Raw genomic sequence first — 21519 nt, 5'->3', positions numbered from 1 at the left:
GAATACGAGTGCTGCCTGGAGAGAAATGGAACCGACCAGTCACAAGACACCTGGATTTTTGTGGCTTGAAGCACATCCAAGCCCAGATGGTTAGCCTCTTCAAGCCCTGGAGGATCTATCTGCATCTTGGGACTGACACTGTTGTTACTGTCAGATCATTTATAAACGCTCTGATGGGGGGCTGATGAATTCTGGACTTGGTTTTGGGGCCTCTTCACTCTGGCTCGGCAGACTTGACCAGCATGTTCATGGCCAAGGCAAAGAGTATCATCCAGTGATGATCCTTTTCTCCTGTCTGTGCCACACAGATGTAACTGAGCTGGAAGTGAACCTCAGATTAATGCTGTTGTAATAATCCATGATGAGGACTTCGATGTTGCACGGGACATGGTGCCTCTACAATGCCACCTCCACAAGCTCGTAGAGTATGGCGCCATACCCCACACAGCCATTGGCTAGGTCCAGCCATAGTACCGCCAGGTCTCCTTTATCCTCTTCAGCCTCTCTGATCGATTGTGTCCCCATGCCACTGTGTTTAAAGCACCCTGGAAGCCCTGGGACCCCCCCCCCCCCCGCCCTTTTGCACAGAGGGGTCGATGCACTGGTTTTTTTAGGATGTAGTCTGACAGTTGATGGGAAAGGATACTGAATAATATCTTCCTCTCAACATTGAAACTCAACATTAAAACTAAATTGCTCGATGGTGGTTGACTTCTCTTCCTTTGGAACCCACACCCCTTCCGCGGAGCTCCATTGTTGGGCAGCCTTCCCCCTCCTCAACCTAAGGATCTTCTACAGATGGTGCAGGAGCTTGGGACACCTCTTGTACACAAGTTGCTGAGTTGTTTCTGGCAGCCTTGACAACAGTTTTGTTGGATAGTTAGATTTCTTTCCAACTGTGTCCTTCGGTCAGCAAGTCAGTGGATGGCACAGGTTGATTGATCAGATCCGTGCATTTGCCTAGGTCCTCCTCCCGGGCTGCATCATTGTAGGTGTTGTGAAGATAGGTGTCTACCTCCTCTTTTGAGCATGTGAGATGGCCACTTTGCTTCTGGCCTAGCAGCTGTTTGGTAAACTCAAAAGGGTTTGCTAGGAAGGCAGCACATCTTTTGGCTCTTTGCCCGACTCCTGTGCCACTCTGCTCGGCGGTGGGCCAGCAGCGTCTTCCTAAGAACACCACAGACTTCTGCCAGTCCTGGCTTCTCATCCTTACTTGCCCCTTTGAACTGCCTCTTCAAGCCTCCAAGTTCCTGTTGTAGCTGTGAGAGCTTTTCTGTCCTCCGGTTCTTGGAGTACTGGTTTGTGGCAGGGCGCTTCTCCACTGAACCAAACCTTTCAGCGGTGATGCTGATGACCATGGTTGCCATTGTTTGGAATTTCCTATTAGCTCCTCCCTTCATGGTAGCTTCCAGGATACCATCCACATCATCATCAAGTTGCTGCCACTCATTCCCTTTACTGGCTGGTGGCCCCTTAACCACTTAGCATGGAGGTTCAGGGTGCTGTGGGGTAACTCCTGGCCAAGCTCCTCCTACGTCTCACCAAGGTCCTCTAGAGCAAGAGGATTCTGGGCACTGCAGGGTTCATCCCAGCCGGGTTCCTCCTGCATCTCTTTGAGGCTGTTCCTTGATCTTCAGACCCCATTTTTGCACCATTTTACACCATGTTCTTATATAACCTGGATGCAGTATTTGTCTTTCCTTTAGTCTTAGTTTTTATCCTAAAATTTGTAAGACTGATATGTTCCCCTTTAATTCAGGGGTTCTCGAACCTTTCAGCCCCTGATAAATTCAGGTACCAGAGACTCGTGACTCCCAATATAACCAGGGGTAGTATTTTTCAATTGGCTGCTCTCTACTATTGCTAAGCTGCTGAATTGGAAGCAGTATGATATCATAGTGATATACCGACAGTCCATTTCCTATTTATAACTTATAAAATATGGAATCTTTTGCCTGAGTGGCATAACAGAAACTACTGCACATTATTTTTGTAATTCACACAGTGCTCACTTCTTTGATGAGGATCAACACAGTTATTCTCCTGAGGTGGCGCTTTCTCTGTTTCATTATGCACCTCAAACAGTGCACAGGGATCAGGCTTATAAATATATATTGGGTATCTTTGTAATTTCTATCTTTTCCTATAAATATAAACTGCATATCTGTCTAAGATTTTTAAATGATCTCCAAGGCATGCTCTTGCATTTAGTTTTAACACCTTGTGGTTTAGCTTTGCAGAGCCACCAAAGGCTACTGCCTTATGTTAGCAGTTGTACAGATAGAGCCGCCTCGAATTTCTCCTGCCATCCAGAGGCCATCCGGCTGCCATCCGGCTGCCAGTTGGTCTCTAGCCAGTTTCCAGCCACTGGGAGTCCCCCCCTCCTCTTGGGGGTGTGCCCACAATCCACTATGATCACGCCCATTACTTCAATTGCAGGGTGTCACCAAGAGATGGCAGAAGATTTTTACTCTACTGCATTCATCTTCTGCTTTAGTTTAGCTTTAATACATATTTTCGATTTGCAAATAGATAATGCCTGATTTTTTCTCTTACAATATACACATGTATGCGTACATACATGTATACCAGTCCCTCCAGGATTTTGCAGAGTTTTTTTGTGATCAAAAAAGTTTGATTTTGCAGCGGCTTCTCTCAAAAATTGCGCTGTAATTTGTGAGGTTTTATGTGAGTTTTTGCAGTAAAATTGTGGTAATTGGCAAAAATTGAAATTCAATATAAAAATGCAATTTTAAGAAAACAAAGTAATGTAAAAAAAAGTCGTATATAATCACTTCCTTTATGATAATAAGCATACCTCAAACTACAGAAACAGTCAGATATATTTAGTTCTCATCTTTTTTTAAGTTTGTTTACATGAAGGTTGATTTTAAATTATCAACAAAAATGATGATGTAATTTTACTTAACATGCGCTGGAACAGAGACGGAGCTGCAGCAGAGATGCTGGAGAACTCCTGTCCCTCTCATATTGTGTATTTTCTCATCAGTGTCACATATGCAGATACAGACATTATAATCGCTGTAAAACACTCATATGATACAGGTTTGACTGTCTATTTCCCATCTCATGCTCATGCCAGCATGAGCAGCGGGAGAGTTGGGCCGGTTCTGGGTGTCTGCTGCAGCGCGTCATCTGGAGATTCCAGTGCTTGCCAGTGATTTACGCAACTGGCGCACGTCTCTCTGCAAAAATAGACCATGAGACGACCAGTTGACAGTCATATTAGTATTGGTTCTCTGTATTAGCCTCTTTCAGTGGCCATACTCTGGAACAATGTGGGGGCTGGGAACCTGTTTGGCTGGCGACCACCCATTGAGCTAGAACAAAAGGATACACTCTGATGCTAACAAACATCAACGTGAGCATGACTCCTGGTTCACTCAGCTCTGAAATGTGCCGGGAGTTCATCACTTCAAATGCACACATGCAGTGAGGTTCACAAACCACGAGGAGTTTGTTAGTTTCTATAGAATAGACCTGCTGTAAAGCTGCTCTATAATAAATAAAATAGATGTCACACTGTGTGGAAGAGTGCGGAGCTTCAAGATCACTGGATTTATACTTTATCCAAAACCTGTTGAGTGAAGTCTTTGAAGTAGCCCGCAACACAATGTTAATATCTGTGGCACAAATTGGTTTTTAATTACTTTTATTTAATTTTCCTTTTATTTTATTAGATTGTATATTCTAACTGACCAAACTTAGCTTTTCAATACCTGAAACTCAAAATATGTTAAATCAATAGAGCTGTGTAAAATACAGGGACTGCAACATTACATTGATCCAATTTTTTTTATTGAACATAAGTTGTTTTTTTTTACAAACAAAAGAAACCTTTTTAGTTCCTGAAACTCTAAATATGTCTTTCAATCAATACAAAATACATACATACTGCAACATTACGTTCATCCAATTTTTTTTTATTGACCATATCTTTTTTCAACAACAAAAGACATAAACAAAGCCGTGGCCTAATAGGCTGTAGTGATTCCTCAGTGATTGCATGAAAAGATCTTTCTCACAAACTCGTGGTCGTTCATTGTGGTGTGAGTGATGTTTTCCTGTTCACGGCAGAGGGTCCCCGCTGGCACGTCATTGTACGAACCTCCCTCATCATCAACGTCCTGAAAGAAGGAGTAGGGCATGATCACGTTACCATGACAACATAGTGCTACAAACAGCCTCAATAAGTACAAACACAGCCAACATGTCCGCCCTGTTCAGTGTCCACCCACTACCGAGTGCAGAAACCGCTACAGGAAATCACTCAAGACAGGTGGAAGGAGTTTGCCTCCTCCAGTAAAGCTTTTAGACTTCCAGCTGAGAGTACGCGGAGTCCGGTCATAGAACTTGTGCTTGAGCAGTGGATGTCCACTTCGAGTCCGCCCGGGGTTTTGTTTGTTTGTTTTTTTTCAACCAAAAGCAGATGGTCACCGGACATGTCGGACCAAAACGCAGTTATGACTGGACAGACACCACGTACTCACACTATGTCCCACAATATAGACTCCCTTAGCAATTCAGCTGCGCCAACTTACCGGGATGATTGCTGGTCCGTGGTGGACCTAACTTGTTCTGGTGTCTGGCTCAGCTCAGCTTGCATTAGCTGTCTGGGAGCAACATACCAATAACATAGCAAGTTACCTGGTTAGCTACCTTTCTAATAGCAAACTAAGCTAAAACTAGCAGTCAGGACTGCAACTGCATGCAACCAGTAATGTTCCCAGGTTCAAACTTACCGTTTTGTGGCTGAACGCAGGTCTTTCACCAGTGGCTTCAAACATGGGTCCAACATGGGTCCAACAACTTGCGTGCTAGAACTTCAGCTACCACAGCTGAATTCCGTGTCTTTGTTCTGTCCCGTGTCTTCTCTGATTCAAAAAGTTCAGAGCTCACGAATGCCATGCCATGTTATTTTTTCATCCATAATCACACCAAGAAATTGATTTTCATGAACCCTTATAATGTCAACACCATCTATCTGTATTTTTGCTTGAGTGTTCCTTTTACAGTTACCAAATAGCATGAGTTTAGTTTTGTTTAACTTTAAGAATAATTTGTTTCTTTCAAACAACCTCTTTAATTTACACATCTCTTCAGTGATACACCCCAGAAGCACCTGTAGATTTTCCCCTGTGCAAAATATGTTAGTGTTGTCTGCAAATAACACCAATTTCAATATATCAATATATTAGAGACGTTACATATATCATTTATATACAGATTAAACAGTTTCGGGCCCAGCACCAACCCCTGGGGGACGCCACAGGCAATGTCCTAGCACGTTGAGCTTTAGTCTCCCAACTTCACAAATTGTCTCCTGCCCTTTAACTCTTGACCCAGTGCAGAACTATTCCCCTGATCCCATACCGTTCCAGTTTATTGATTAATATGTCATGATTGATTTTGTCAAATGCTTTCTTTAGATCAATGAATATTCAGATTTCATACTGTTTATTTTCCAAAGCGTTAGTGATTACTTCAGTTGATTCCATCAGTGCCAATGATGTTGAACTGTTTGGTGTAAATTCATTCTTATTGTCAGATAGTATTTTATGTTTGACTATGAATTTGTCTAATTGTTTATTGAATACTTTTTCACAATTTTTGAGAAATTGTCGTAGTAATGAGACAGGTCTATAATTTGTGAAGGGGTGTCTATCCCAGATTTATACAGTGGTACAACTTTAGCTATTTCCGTTTGCTTGAAAATTTGCCGGTTTGGAATGATAAATTACAGATGAAAGTTAGCGGTTCTGAAATCCCCTCATGACCCTTTTCACAATTTTAATATCAATGTCATTGCCATCAGTAGATGTTTTATGTTTACATTTAATTACAATATCAGTTATTTCTTTCTCTTCCACTGCTGTGAGGAACATTGAGCCGGGGTTTCTCTCTATATGACTGTCGTTCCATTCCTGTGATGACAAGGTATCAGGAAATTTTTAAGCTAGGTTTAGTCCAACACTCACAAAGAACTGGTCAAAGTTATTCACTATATTGTCCATGTTTTCCTTTTTGACATCATTATTGATAAAATACTGAGGGTAGTGTTGTCTAGAGCCATTTTTGATAATGCTGTTTAATATATCCCATATTCCTTTAATATTTCTTTTATTTTTATTTAGTATCTCACTACAGTAGTCTTTTTTGCTTTTTCTCTTAATACTGATTAATTTATTTTTTGTATTTATTTTCAGCCTCTTAAATTCTTTCCTTTTATAAATTCTCTGTAGAGTGTATTTTTCTTTTTACAGGCATTCTGTAACCCCCTAGCTATCCATGGTCGATCTTGGTTTTTGTGTTTCTTACTACTTTGTTTTAATAGGATTATTTTTGGGCGGCACAATGGTGCAGTGGTTAGCACTGTTGCCTCACAGCAAGATGGTTCTGGGTTCAAGTTCCAGCTCGGGCACAGGATCTTTCTGTGTGGAGTTTGCATGTTCTCCCTGTGCCTGCGTGGCCATGACCGTTTGACAGATTGACAGTTGAGCTGGCAGGAAGATGGATAGACTGGGGGGAATACGCATGCCCTGCTAACTGAAACTTACAGAGAAAGACAAACTTTCTTTAACTGTGGCAGTGAAGAATAACAACTACACCAAAAAATATCACAACATGACTGATGTTGATTTATTCATAAGCTAATAAGCTATATGGAATGAAAACCATTGTTATAATATCAAAATATGACTGATTTTGATTTCTCTGCAAGTTAATAAGCTTTATTACATGTAAACCATTGTTAGTAGTGTCCTTTCGCTGATAAATATTTGCTGACACAATCAAAAAAGTAGAAGTATTTTATTTGCTACTTAGCTAATTTAGGCTGGGGTTTTTCTCAAATCCATGAGTCTTTGTCAGAAGTCAGTGGGTGTCCAGCCTTTCTCAAACAGTCACTCCCAAGCCCTCTAGCATGACTTGATTTTCCATGTACAGTAGCATACACCTGTGAAGGCAAGAAGTCAAAGTGAAACTTGCCTTGAAATTTTTATTTTTCTATTCAAGTTCTCAGAATAGGTGATTTGAGCTAACCAGGATGTTGTGTTTTTTTCCCATGGTCACATCACTTCTTGTGACTTAACTAACCATGTATATTTGATTGATTTGAATCTGATTGTAGGTCATGGCCACCAACTACAAACAACAGATATTGTATAATCTGGTGCAACCCATGACGTGAGGAGTAAAGTTGTTCGTTTTTAGCTCAAATCACAGTGTCTGTGGATGAGTTTGTAAAGAGACATTTCTGGCCAGTTTTACTGTTGTTTGTATACAGTGGTCATGTGCCACCATTAGCTTCAGGCTAAATATACATAGCTGGCTCTTTCTGCATTCTGGAACCACAAAGACATGTAGGAAAAAATGTCTTTGTGAGCCAAAGACATCTATTTGTGAGTACATGAAATGCAAAGTACACAAAATACATCTCATACTTTGGGTGAAGTATCGCTTTAAAACATGTTTGTTGCGATTCACCTCCTCTGCTTTGATGGTGGTATTTAATTGGATTTGATGCTATTGTCTGGGTGTCTCAAATGTTGGCTCAGGTACCATGTCGGAGCTGGTTCAGCAACTCTTCCCACCCTCTCAGTTTAAAGGTACCGCTACTTGTATCATATCATCTCTTCTCTCCTTTACAACCATTCTGAACCATTGTGTTGACTAAAGCCCATGCTGCTCTGCTGTTGAACCTGTGTGCTCTGCTCCTAGACCTTTTCCTTGAAAAGCATTTCTTTGCCGTGCTGCACCTTGTTCAGTAAAGGCTTACTTTAGCACGTCTTTTTATTTGAAAATTTTCTCCAACTTTCAGTTGCTGTTACTATATATTTGGCATGGACCTTTAGGGTGCATGGAGTGTGGTGTTACTGTATCTTGAGCCAGTTTTAGTTGTCTGCTTAATTCTCCTAGACTGCCTTTTTTTTGCATTGACTCCTGCTTAAAAATGTATCTCTTTGGACCTTAGACAAGTGTATTATAAATGCTCAAATGCAGGTTTAAATTCATTACACTTTAGTGTCATAACCTAAAGAGCCTTAATTAACAATTGCAATTTAGATGGGTTTTGATAGGATAGATGCATTATTACAAAAATATTGGGCTAGAGGTTGACAGAAATGCCAAGCCTGTTTTTATTCATTGACCAAATATGAAAAATTCCAAAATTTTAAATTCATTGGCTGGAGTGACTGACTCACACTGGATGAGGCCAGTCCTGTCATGTATTGACTTCCGTCACTGTCAACTTGCTCATCATGTTGTGTTGTAGCACTGATCAGCTTCCTGTCCCAGGTTGTACTCTCAGCCATCACGATCCACCAGTTATTAAGCTAACATTGGATTGATGCAACAGCTCAGCTGTATTTATATTAACTAAACCATGTCTGTCCAGAAAAGAAGCCATGCTCTGATAGATGTACGCTGTTAAATTCTGTAAAAGCTTGAATCCAACCTTTGCATAATGAAAGAGCAGATAATGTGTGCAAGATGAATCTACATTGGAAATAGAAACTTGAACCTTCAATCTTCAACAAGATTAGTGTTTAGAGTACTGCTTCTATTGTGGAAGTTTCTCCTGTCCAAGCATCAAGAGGCTGAGAAATTTCACCAATTTCCCCTGCAGTTTTCTCTCATACAGCAGAATACTTAATCGGTCTTTCCTTGTGTGACTCCTCCCATGTTTTTGCATAAAACAGCAACTTTCCATTGTCGCAGAAAGAATGGGGTTTCAGTCATGTGAGGTCTGTTTCTACATCACTTGGGATGCTTTAGGTGTTTTGATGCAATTAGGTTAAAACTAAAACCCACTCTAATGTGTTAGTACGCATGCCTCTTTGTCAGTTAGCTAGGTTTAAGTTGTCCAGTCATCAGCAGTATTTATCAAGTTCCACTATTATTACAAATACACACCTATTAATCCTGCCAAGAAGCATTGCCATTCAGGGATCCCTCCATGCTTGCTTTGCTTACCAGTCTCAGCCAATTTGTCACTCACAATTTGTTACTCTTCTCAGGTATCGCCTGCATTGCCCTTGCATTTGCGGACACGAATGGCCAGCCCCTCCAGGTCCAAGCTCAGGACTGTGCCATGCTGCAGAGATCAGAGAACTGCTCCATCCCCCTTCTTCCAAACCATTTTGATGAACTGACCACTGTGGATAAAGTGGACATCATTAACAGCTCAGGTGAAGATAACCAACACTGAGTTGTTTAAAGTGTTAGTTTGAAAGCTTGTCATAGAGATGTGGTTGTTGATGCTGGTTTTTGGGTGGTGGTTGGGGTTTTGTAGAGTAAATGTGAACCAATGTCACAAGTTTGATTAATTCATGTGCTCTTCAAGCTGCAATGCTTTTGAAATTGTGAACACATAGAAAGCAAAATGAATTGTAAAAATATCTCCAATAATTAAGAGTTGACTTTTTCTTCTCATCCCTGTGTATATTTGTTTTAATTGATTTGTCACATATTAAGTGCGGCAGAAAAATACAAAAAGCAGTCAAATAATGTAAACACTGAACAAAAATTGGAGAGTTTTATGGACATATAATGTACTTTTGGTTCAAAAATTATGACCAAATATTGCAGGTACATGAAATAAACTCTGCACAACTTATTGCAGACACATTCACATCCGAGAATACTAACAGTCAGTCAGATACAGATAGGGTCAATCTTGTGGGCACCCATCAATACGCTGGTTACAGGAATTGGATGGTTTTTCAGCTTAATTGATTGATTGGCTGAGCAGTCTGTGATATATTAAATTCTGTATTGATACAAGTACAAGCAGTATGATGATGAGATACTTCATTCACGTAGCGACAGAGACAATAGCATTAAAGCCACACACTCAGTAGTATTTGTGTGGAAGTTGTTTACCCTGAAGGAGGAAGACACACAGTTTGCAAATTTTACAACATGTCGGTTCAAAATAAGTCATGGTGGAACAACCAAAAAAAACATTCAGAAGAAAAAACTTAATCACTTAGTCTTGTCGTGACCCTGTTGCACATGCACAATTTGAAGGGACTTGCAACATTAAAGAGGCTAAAGTCAGCTGAAGAGCAGAGCCAGCCAGTCGTGTCTGTTGCTGCCCTCACTGTTGTTTGATAAAGTAAGATATACAGTAAGGCACTTCATTTTATTTGTAGACTGTAAGGTCCATCCTGTAACCTGGAGTTTTTTTGTTTATTTTTTTTTAAATGTGAGCGTTCAAGAGCAGTCTACTCCTAAATTTCCCCACTCATGACAGAAAAGTAATCAATTATTGAAACTATCTCATGACCAAGTTGTTAAAAACTGAAAGATGAGATAGAAATAATGTAAAAAAATACAGAAATGGCATTTAAATGAGACAGGAATGTTACGGTGATAGTACAGTGCATAATAATAATAATTAATAATAATAATTTAATATTTTTAACAATCATTTCTGATAATGAAAACAATTGTTAGTTATGACTCTGTTTTAGATTCTTATTTTTGTAGTTCTCTGAAAATTTTTGAGACAATAAACTGGTTAATCAAAAATGAATTAATCAAAAGCCCAGACCTGATTACTGCCACACTTGTTCTCAATCAAGAAATCACTTAAATAGGACCTGCCTGACATCGTGAAGTAGACCAAAAGATCCTCAAAAACTAGACATCATGGCGAGATCCAAAAAAATTCAGGACCAAATGAGAAAGAAAGTAAATGACATCCATCATCGGTAAAAGGTTATAAAGCGATTTCTCAAGCTTTAGGACTCCAGCAAACCCCAGTGAGTCATTCTCCACAAATGGTGAAAACATGAAACAGTCCTTCCCAGCAGTGGCCGGCCAAAATTACTCCAAAAGCGCAGTGACGACTTATCCAAGAGGTCAAAAAAGACCCCACAACATCGCCAAAGAACTGTAGGCCTCATTTTCCCCAGTTAAGGTCAGTGTTCGTGACTCTACCGTAAGACAACTGGGCAAAAATGGCCTGCATGGCAGAGTTCCAAGACGACCACCACTGCTGAGCAAAAACAACATGAAGGCTTGTCGCATTGTTGCCACAAAACATCTTGATGGTCCCCAAGACTTTTGGGAAAATACTCTGTGAACTGACAAGACAAAAGTTGAACTTTTTGGAAGGTCTGTGTCCCATTAAATAACACAGCATTTCAGGAAAAGAACATCACACCAACAGTAAAAGATGTTTTTGTTTTTGTTTACTTTGATTAATATTTAAATTTGTTTGATCTGGAACATTTAAGGGAGACAAACGTGCAACTACAAAAAAAGAAATCAGGAAGGGGGCAAACACTTTTTCACACCACTCATTTCCAGTATTAGATCTTGCCTCTTGTCTCAGAGGCTCAGAAATCTTTGTGCTTATCTGTTGTGATAAATTGTAAGACCTAAAATTTCTGATTTTTTTTTTTTTTTTTAATCGTCCCTTGGTGCACAAGCAGTTTTGTTTCTTCAGACGAGCACTTCTCATTTCTGACTTGAAATGCATGCACTACCAAAACTAGTTTAATACCAAGTCTTGGCTGAACCTGGGCTTTAAAAGTAATGACACTCGCCACTCAGATTTGTTTTGATTTTTTGTCCCTGAAACACACACGAATAATTGGGTGTCAAAGACTGCCTCTTTCTGTTGTGATTTGCTCGCCACTCAGATTTGTTTTGATTTTTTTGTCCCTGAAACACACATGAATAATTGGGTGTCTAATGACTGCCTGTTTGTGCTGCAGTTTGTGCCCTCAGTGGGACCTTTTAAATTGCAAAAAAAATTTTCTGAACATGCTCCAAATGCACAGCGCACTCATAGTGCCTTCAGTCAACCACCTGACGCCGTAGATCGCTTAAGAAAATGTGTATGAACCCAAAGGTTGGGACTATCTGATCCTACCAGTCTGTTTATCATTTGACAGAGCCACGGCTGTATGTGCGGTTCGACATCTGGGAACAGGGCAATGTCAGCCCCCTACAGCTGAGTGATAAACTCCAGGGAGCACTGCGGCATGCACTCTGTGACGTCATCATGGAACACAGAGTCTTGCCCAACCCACTTTGCCTAAGCTTGATCTGTCCAGCAGCCAAAGTTGCAAAAGAAGATGCAAAAGGTGAGGGCATCAACACATGACTATTCGTTCATCATCCCTCTATGTTGTATGTACTGTATGCAAAGCTTTACAATCAACCGTTACCTCCTCTGCATCACTGCCAATCTAGTTTTCCTTTAGACTGATCTTAAGAATGGACATCATATCTGAAAAGTAAAAAAACGGAAGGTAGTGACTGGCTGAGAGATTAACATCCATGTAAAAGCCCATGTGATGATGGCTCTTGCAGAGCAGTGTGCATTATTAGGATACATTATAAATTGTGTTACTAATTAATCTTTTAGATTTCCAAATTTATTATGGAGAATGAAAGAAAGTAAAGAAAACAACAGAACAAAACTTTGACACTGGTGTGTGTGTGTGTGTACTGTATGTATGTATGTATGTGTGTGTGTGTGTATATATATATATATATATATATATATATATATATATATATATATTGAGGTGCAACGAAATAGTCAACTCACAAACTGATACAAAATACCAAACAGGGCTTACGATACAAAATACTTACAATACGAAAAAGATGAAAGAAAATCAAAAATGCAAAAATCTAATATTCTTTATTTTCTTCCTTAATATGCAGACATACCGTACAAGTTTTTGCTGTGTCAGTACAAAATAAATTGCCCTTTGCTTTGAAGTCAAAACATTTGTATTTTTCCCTTATTTAGACTACAATGCAAATACAAACAAAATTTCAATTAAAAAAAAGTGCTTTGTTGTTGTAAACAATGAGGACAACTACATTCTTGAATGAAAAGGAAAACAAATATTAAATGATCCTCAGGGCTGCAGTCTATTCTAGATCTATAATGTCTGACCTCAGTGAGCTGTAGCCCTCAACAGGTGCAGATCCTTCTATCATGCTAGCAGTGCTCGCCGCAGTGTACGGTGTTGTGTACTGACAGAGTTTGCTCGGTTTTTGTTTTATCCACCATCGCGTCACAGTTGCCTTGTCTTTTACATGGGAAGCCAAAATAAGTCCACACAACTGATTTGTTTGATGAAGCCTCCGCTACTTGTTTGACCTCCTCTCCCTCCATTTTTGAAACAATTGTTTGGCTTCTTCTTCTTCTCCTTCTTCTCTGGCGTGGCTAGAGTGTTCTTCTTCTTGTAATATGTGTGTACAGTAGGCGAGAGGGTCAAAAATTATCAGTGATAGTGGTGCCCCTTTGCATTGTGTGTTTTTTTTAACATTGATATTCATGCGTCTGAATTTTATTTTGTCATTTTTATGACGCAAAATTTCGTAACAGCCCTAATAAATGTACTGTATGTACGTAATACACACACACACACACACACACACACACACACACACACACACACACACACACACACACATATATATATGCAAGATGCGATTGCATTGGGAGAACAACTGTGAATGGATGCAATTTTTGACGAAAAAAATCAAGATGCATCTGTCATCAAAAATTTCCATCAGTAAAATTCTAAATTTAGATTATTGTGGTTTTTGGATGTAACAGCCTAAGTATGATATATTTCACATTTATGCTCAGATTAAATTGTACTGCTGCGGGGATGTACTTTTGTGGACGTGGGCACGCTTTATAAAACAAACAGAAGCGGAGAAGATACACTCGCTTTTCGGCCACAAGTCCAGATTGTTGCAGTATTTGGGATTTTACAAAAAACAAAGACATTTTCAAGTCTCAAGCAATTTGTAAGATGCGCCATGCTGTTCTACGGTACACAAGGAGCACAAAATACCTCATTCCTCACCTGAAGCGACAGCATAGTGTGACAGTAACAGTAACAGCATCCCCTGCTGCGGGGTCTGATACTGAAGTGTCAAAGAACAGTGAGCGCTGTATTGAAAGCTTTTTCCATTCTCCACTGGGTAACAACACAGTTCCTGCAAAGGCAATAAATTATGCTAACGCTTTCTTTATTTGTAAGAATATCAACCTTACAGTGTTCCTCAGAACGAAGGCTGTAAACACCCTCTAAATGTCTTGGACCCACAGTACCATATAGGAAGTTCTCCTCTGAGAGGCAGATCCCTGCCCTCTATGGCTCCGTGTCACAAAGCCAGCAAAAATGCCAGTTTGTCAGTGGTCTTAACTCATTTGATTAATCGATATTCAAGCTCATTGAATTGTCCAGTGCATCATGGTTGAGTTTTGAATCATATAGTATTGCACCAAATTGCACTTTGTTGAATCAGAGTTTGTTCAATCACAGTGCACCGTGATTGGGTTGTGAATTGTATCATACTGCATTGATAATTGCTGCATAGGAATTGTTAATGCATCCGATCGTGGACAGTGTATCGAGATGCATGTCGTATTGGCCTTATGCCAGAGATGCCCAACCCTACTCTGTGTGTGTGTGTGTGTGTGTGTGTGTGTGTGTATATATACTGTATATATATGTGTGTGTGTGTATTTATATATGTGTAGAATATATGCACATATATATATATATATACATATATGTATGTGGGTTTATAATGCATAGACATATATGTGTATGTACATAAATGTATACACATATGTGTGTATGTATTTCTTCCTGACATGTATATTAAATAAAAGTAAAAAGTATTATATGAAATCAAGCTATGCACGGTGACACTGTTAATGTAAGGTGAGACTCTTTACAGTCCACAGGGTGTTTAGTTCTATTACAGATGACTTAAGTATAACTGTTCCACTGGTCTGTGCTGATGTCTTTTTGATGTGTCTGTAGGACTGTTGCTCACTTTACCTGAAGGGAAAGATAGTTCCAGGCAGCGCAGTGGCTCACGGGTCATTAAAACCAGCCCTTCTCCCATCACCTTAACACAAGCCATTGGAATCACCCCAATGACAGGCTCCGGCACACCTGAGTCCACCACGCCAACCGGAAAGAGCACCCGCCGGAGTTTCTGGGATATTCTGGTCAGTTCTCCAAAGGCTGATGCCATTTATTTTGCAACACTCCCTTGTGTAGCCAAGTTTTATTACAATGCTTTAAGTCATGATAAACCACAATTTTAAAGCTAACAGTTCAGAAAATCATAACATGTGCCATGAGAGAAAATGTGATTATCAAATTAGATAATCATGTGGCTTTAGATAATCATATTTAGAAGAAGGGACAGTTAACTATTATATTTTTATTAAGTAAAAGCTGAACAAAGATCAGTAACAGCATTTGCTACTCATTTTGGAACTGACGTAGAGAACTGAGAACCATATTTGATAAGCAGATTTGGTATTGGAATCAATAATTGTTTTTCTTATTTGTTAACCAATTTGCTGTCAGAATTTATAATTATACTGGAAGCACACACCTGTTGGTGTTATTCAAAGTGAAAGCAACAATCATATAAAAAAGGTCTAAATTATATATATTTTTTATTATTTAGTAATGAACATTTCCATTTTTCCACTTTTTCTCTTATTTTATTTCATTTCAAATCATGTAGCTTGTCAGATGGTGGCAGGACCAAAATGCAGAGAATGGAGAAGATAAACTGTAGGTTTAATTATCAAAATAAAAAAAAAAGCTAAAGTGGCACATTTAAAAAAAAATGCTGTGGTGAAGAACAGCGCATGAGCTACCAAACTGAACTGTTCCAACAAAAAGTCCAAAACCAAACTAGAGTGTCCTGATGGGGCTGTGACATAGGTCATTTAAAATTATGTCAAAAATGTATTTTTTGTAGTTTTGGGGACAATGTCTTATCATATTCATTATGAAAATGTTTTGTTTTAATATTTACAGTTTATACTTCCTTACCACTGACCACGCAATGCCACCTATCAGATGCCACCACCTAATGATAAATACAGCAATCATTGTAATGGTTGTAACCTAAAAGCACAGTGACAACAGAACCTCATTCCAGACTTCATACAAGAGTACAACCCTTCCATTACGATAATCTTATTAGGTTCCAGGGGTTGCTGCTATGTCAAAATTCTGTCCCCTAGTCAAAGCGGACTTTACTTTATGTCAACCTTCAACCTGACGTAATATTGCCAGTCTCAAATAGCCTTATGACACCCATTTGTACTGTTATGAACACTGACACCCACAGAGAGCTGACATTGAGCTGGATGTCTTGAGGCAGATAGAGCTACAATTTTCACCACAGGTGGAAGATGCAAATCCAAATTGCGTAATTATTTACTTTGATTCATTAGCTGATAACTTGGTCAGCCACAGCAGAAACCACAAGGAAGCAGTCTTTTATATATATATATATATATATATATATATATGTATATATATATATATATATATATATATATATATGTATATATATATATATATATATATATATATATATATATATATATGTATGTATACACACATATATATATATATATATATATATATATATATATGTATACACACACACATATATATATATATATATATATATATATATATATATATACACACACATATATATATACACACATATATACATATATATATATACACACACACATATATATATATACATATACACACATACACAGTCTATCCTACTTTGAAATACCAGGGATGCAGTTATTTTATTTTACTTGGTAGTACTTCAGCCTGGATAAAAATAACCATATGAACTCAATCAACTAATTCTGTTTTAACTTACCAGCTTCTGCTGAGGATCTACGTATTAAATACTGTTGGTCATTCATATTTTTTTCTGCTGCAAGTATTTGTTGTTCCTAATATTTGTTGCATATTTCCAATCAATAAATGAATACCACCCTTGTAGAGCAAACCAGACTCCTCAGAGCTAGGTAGCCCCAAAACAACTGATGACATTGTGCAAGAAAAAGGAGAGGAGGGTCGAGCAACACGACGAAGACACAAGACGGAGAGCGTTAAGCAGCAATGGAGCCAGGAGAAAGCTATTGCTGTGGAGATGGAGCAGGCCCAAAGGTAAGTGGTCAAACTTCTCTTATGTGGTTTCTTTGATAATAGTGGAAGTGCAGTGTTTCAGCTATCTTTCAATTAAAGTTTGTACAAAATAAACTGCAACAACACACACGACAGTTAAAATTCAACAGTTTTAACATTCCCAAGAATCTTCACACACTTCCTGTCAAGACTACGCCTACTTCGGGTATACTCTCTGTAGACAGATATAGAAACAGAAAATGAGGTCATGTTACACCCCCAATATAGAGGATTAGCGCTGCCAAATTCATCAAACTATTTCTAGTTGTCCAAATTAAACCAATCCTTTACTGGATAAACAAAAATTGAACAGCAAAAAAGAGTAAAATGAAACTCATACAAAACTAGTGAAAAAAACATGTTTAGCAGATCAGCCACAATAGCAACACTGGAAGTGTTCGGGTTCATTGCTAAACATAGGTCATCCCCATTTTGGAAGCACTGTGAGCCAACACTGAGGTTACACATGCTAAACAGAGCAAGTACGTGAGTGGACAGTTCAAATTAATGTGTCTGATATCCTCTCAGACCATGGTTATGGTGACTCACAACAGTGACCATAAAAGGCTTAATAACTAAATAATGAGTCTACATAAAGGGGAATTTTTTTACATTACAAAAAATGTTTGTCCTTGGATGAATATACTATAGTTCATGACCTCTGGTTTAGAATAAAAAAAATTCAAACAAAGTACTATATTATAAATGTTAAATTGCCAGCACAATGTTACCTGAAGTATTTTGTACCATTTGTTAACAGTTATGCAAATTCCCAAAGTGTCCTATAATGCAGTTCAGTGTTAAATCATATTCGTGCCCATGTAGGAGGCAAGTGTCTCAGCTGGAGGAAGGAGATGTGGGCACCCTCCACCCTATCTACCAGGTGACTTGCCAACCATGGATAACTTTCATGGCGACACTTGGTAAGTTTCATTTCATTCTCATCCATTATGTTAGAATGCAAAATATAACTTGGGAGAGAATGTATTTTCTGATGATGACATATTTTATCCTCTGTGAGATAAAGTACCTCTCATTGTTTGTTTTTGTTTCTCTCTTATGGCTGGGTTGCTGGTAAACAGGCTGCCCCTCCATCCAGCAGTGTACTGCTGACATTGCTTCACACTTCCTGCTGCCCTCCATCTTGGCAGAGATTGTCAATTTGATCAGTTCTCTGGCAAGTGATACAACAGTGAAGGCATTTGAAAAGACAAGGTATGTTGTTGTGACTTTTCAAAGTCTGTTCTCTTTCCTCCACTCCATTTTGAAAATATGACTATGAATATGCAAAAAACTTAATTTTTGACATCCATGTACACATTCAGTCATGTGCATCTCAGTGTCTTTAAAATCTCAGACCAGTATTTTATTTACTGTTTCATATTGTTAATGTATTGATGCATACCCTGTTTTCCTTAACCTTTTTAGCTGTCCCCCTTCTGGAGACATCTTTGTACCATTTCCTCTGGTTCAAAACCCCAGCCAGCCTCCTGATGCTTTGAGGAGCTTTATTCTAATTGGAAGGAACTTTCATCAGTGGCACTGTAGCACAGAACAAGGTAACTCTTAAAGACTGTGTCTCTTATCATTCATGTTAAACATCTATTCTCTTGTACTGTCAGTGCTCAGCTGAGTTGCCTTCTGTTTGTCCAGGTTGTTCTACATTGGAGCAACTTGTATAGCGAATGAAATATGACATTGTGCTAAATACAGTGTGCTGTCACTGACAGGCTTTGTATTAAGCATGATACAATAGCCTTGCGATAAATCCCCCCTTCATGAGGATTATAATGTTTAGTTTTTATTAAATCTGTTTGATGGACATGCTAATTATTTTAACATTTTTTAGGCTGGGTGGCACGGTGCAGTGATTAGCACTGTCCCCTCACAGCAAGAGGGATCCGGGTTCGAGCCACAGCTCGAGCACAGGGTCTCTCTGTGTGGAGTTTGCATGTTCTCCCTGTTCCTGTGTGGGTTCTCTCTGGTACTCCAGCTTCCTCCCACAGTCCAAAGACATCAAGAGGGGACGAGGCTGACTGATACTCTAAATTGACCGTAGGAGTGACTGTGAGAGCGAATGGTTGTCTGTCTCTATGTGTTGGTCCTGCTCTGGCCTGGCAGCTTGGTTTGTGTATTGAAGGGTTCACTTTTTCATGGTTCGGTATGAAATCCCTACTGTCTAACATGACTTAAATAACTTTGATCATTTGGCCTTGTGGAATTTGAATACGATCCCCAGCATACACATGCCCACACAATGGCCCAAAAGTCACAAATACTGCAGCAACACAGCACTTCTTTATGACCAGCGCTTGTTTTGATCAAAGCCAAGATATCAGCCCTGGGACTTACTGCAACCCAACCCAGTTCTGACTAAGGCTTTTATTACTGGTTGCATCTCAAGTCTCTGGGTCTGATGGAGCCTATGAGATTAATTGCAGGGCTATTGTATTCTACTCAATACAAAACCTGTCAGTGGTTTTGATGCTTAAGCTGATCAATGTAAATTTAAACAAGTAATTCTGTCTGTCAGCAGGGGGTCACAGCACATATGAGAAATTTCAGGGACTAACCTGGGCCATGCATAGTGAAGGAGGCAATCAGTTTGGTTCCTTCATACTTTCTCTTTAAACTGGAATTTGAAAACTAACAAACAGAAACCTTCAAATATAAACACAAGGGTCTCTTGAATTAGATAATTTTCCTTTCTACAAATATTCATTTCTGATAGTTGTATTTAATAACACCAAATAAGTGGATTACTGTTATTGTCAAATGTCAATTGTAAACCTTGTTGGTATTCCGGAATGTACATTTAGTTAAAACTCTGTTGTCCTAAGATGAGGGGAAAGTCTGAGTTTCCATTCCAGAAATGGAATAAACATTAATCAGGTTTCTGGACAATGGCCCTTTACGTCATGGGGCTCTAAAATTATCCTGCCACGAAAAGCAGAGTCATGTAATTTGGTAACAAAGACAATGACTATCAAAGTGTAAATTCTGCTGAAAATGTAAGTTTAAAAACAGCAAGATTGATGAACAGTTCAAAGGACAGTGCAAGGCACAATGGATAAGGATTGTTTTGGTGCTTCATCAATGATGGTTTTGAACAGAAATCAAGCGTGCGATCATCTCAAGCTGAACATAGAGATGATAGTGCCAACTCTGTTCAGGTGGTTGACATCATACATTATTGTTCAACTCTCAATCAAGACTATTGTGGAATAATTCATCTCAAAATGAAACATTATATCGGCAGCATGTTCCTAACACCTGTGTTAACCTCATCTGTAGGGTAGAGCAGGGGTTCTCAACCTGGGGTCACCAACTGTTTATATGGGTAAAAATCTGAAAAACATTTACATAGATTGATGAAAAGCTCCTTTTTAAAAAATTCTACACCTATTAATAAAATTGGTCTTGGCATAGATTTTATTGATTGTGTGAGAGTCAAAGTGCCTGCACTTGAAAATGTTGGAAAGTAGTTCTGTGAAAACAGTTCAAGACTTTGTTTTATTTTGACCAGGTCCAGCAACTTCAGAATTGGGATTTCGTAGTTATTTTATGTGTTAGGTCTAAAGTACATATGTTGACTCTTGTGGTTCATCCGCATACATCTAGAAGAGAAAGTGGAGGGAGTAGGGCTCACAAAAAACTAGACTATCCTTGGGGGTTTGGGCTCAAAAAGGTTGAGAACCCCTTGTTAACTGTAAAGGAAGAAGTCCAAGCATGTGTGTTTTGTCTCACAGCTACCAACATGCTCTCCTTGCTGCTGCTCTTTGATTCTGTCTCTCACTGTCCATGCTCCCAGCTGTCTAACATCCCTCTGTTATTTTGTAAGAGTCTGCTTACATCAGTTCGTGCTGAGCTGTGTATTTCTGTGTCCTCGCTGCCTTGCTGTTTGTACCATCTCTGTTTGCCTACAGAAGACAGTTCAGATGAGGAAAACACGCCAGTGCTAAATAGGTTCACACGTAAGTTTGCCTTTCAGCTTACCAATTCATGCTGATTGGATGTTATGCTGTTTTTTTTAATAAAAAACTTTGTGGTATACATCTTTAATTTTCTAGTATTTCTTAACCGCTTTAATGTTGGTTTAAAAGAGTACCTTTCAAACATGAAGGTAGTTGAGATGTCTTTACATAAGGCAGTAACATATCAAAACAGACCCATTTAGTTAATAATGTTTTCCCTGCCAGCCTTTCTGAATAATATTGTCAACCAGCACATTGAAGTGGTCTTTCAACATGTCCAGAAAACCCAGTTAAATGAATATGTACCTTGGCAATTCCCCCCTTTTTTAAGATGAATATCGACTTGATATACTTTCTTCACTATTTTGATTTGCGTGTTCACTTGCACAGCAATTGTTATTCGCATTATCATTATGAGACAGGGAAGTATTGTCAGAAATGACAAAGTCTTGTGATTTGCTAAGAAAGAGTAACCCTCCATTCACATAAAAATA

The 21519-nt window shown here is 39.0% G+C and overlaps 1 protein-coding gene across 6 annotated transcripts in view; it reads left to right on the top strand.

Annotated features, from left to right (window-relative positions):
• The window catches only part of szt2 (SZT2 subunit of KICSTOR complex), a 140669-nt gene that overhangs the window by 84021 nt on the left and 35129 nt on the right, over positions 1-21519 (top strand). For 4 of the 6 annotated variants that reach the window (XM_086224165.1, XM_086224164.1, XM_086224167.1 and 1 more), the window contains exons 50-57: positions 9042-9212; positions 11931-12122; positions 14844-15034; positions 16867-17033; positions 17877-17974; positions 18134-18266; positions 18480-18610; positions 20978-21025. In XM_086224165.1, the coding sequence (XP_086080291.1) occupies positions 9042-9212; positions 11931-12122; positions 14844-15034; positions 16867-17033; positions 17877-17974; positions 18134-18266; positions 18480-18610; positions 20978-21025 (1131 nt within the window). The remainder of the gene's footprint in view (positions 1-9041; positions 9213-11930; positions 12123-14843; positions 15035-16866; positions 17034-17876; positions 17975-18133; positions 18267-18479; positions 18611-20977; positions 21026-21519) is intronic. The other 2 variants (XM_086224163.1, XM_086224166.1) reach the window with 2 other exon arrangements.

The sequence above is a fragment of the Aulostomus chinensis genome, chromosome 14 (assembly GCF_037954235.1).
Source record: "Aulostomus chinensis isolate RoL2024-O1b breed Wild chromosome 14, RoL_Achi_v1.0, whole genome shotgun sequence".
In the NCBI taxonomy this organism is placed as follows: domain Eukaryota; kingdom Metazoa; phylum Chordata; class Actinopteri; order Syngnathiformes; family Aulostomidae; genus Aulostomus; species Aulostomus chinensis.
Note: the sequence above shows the minus strand (reverse complement) of the source record. Positions and strands in the feature narration are given on the sequence as shown.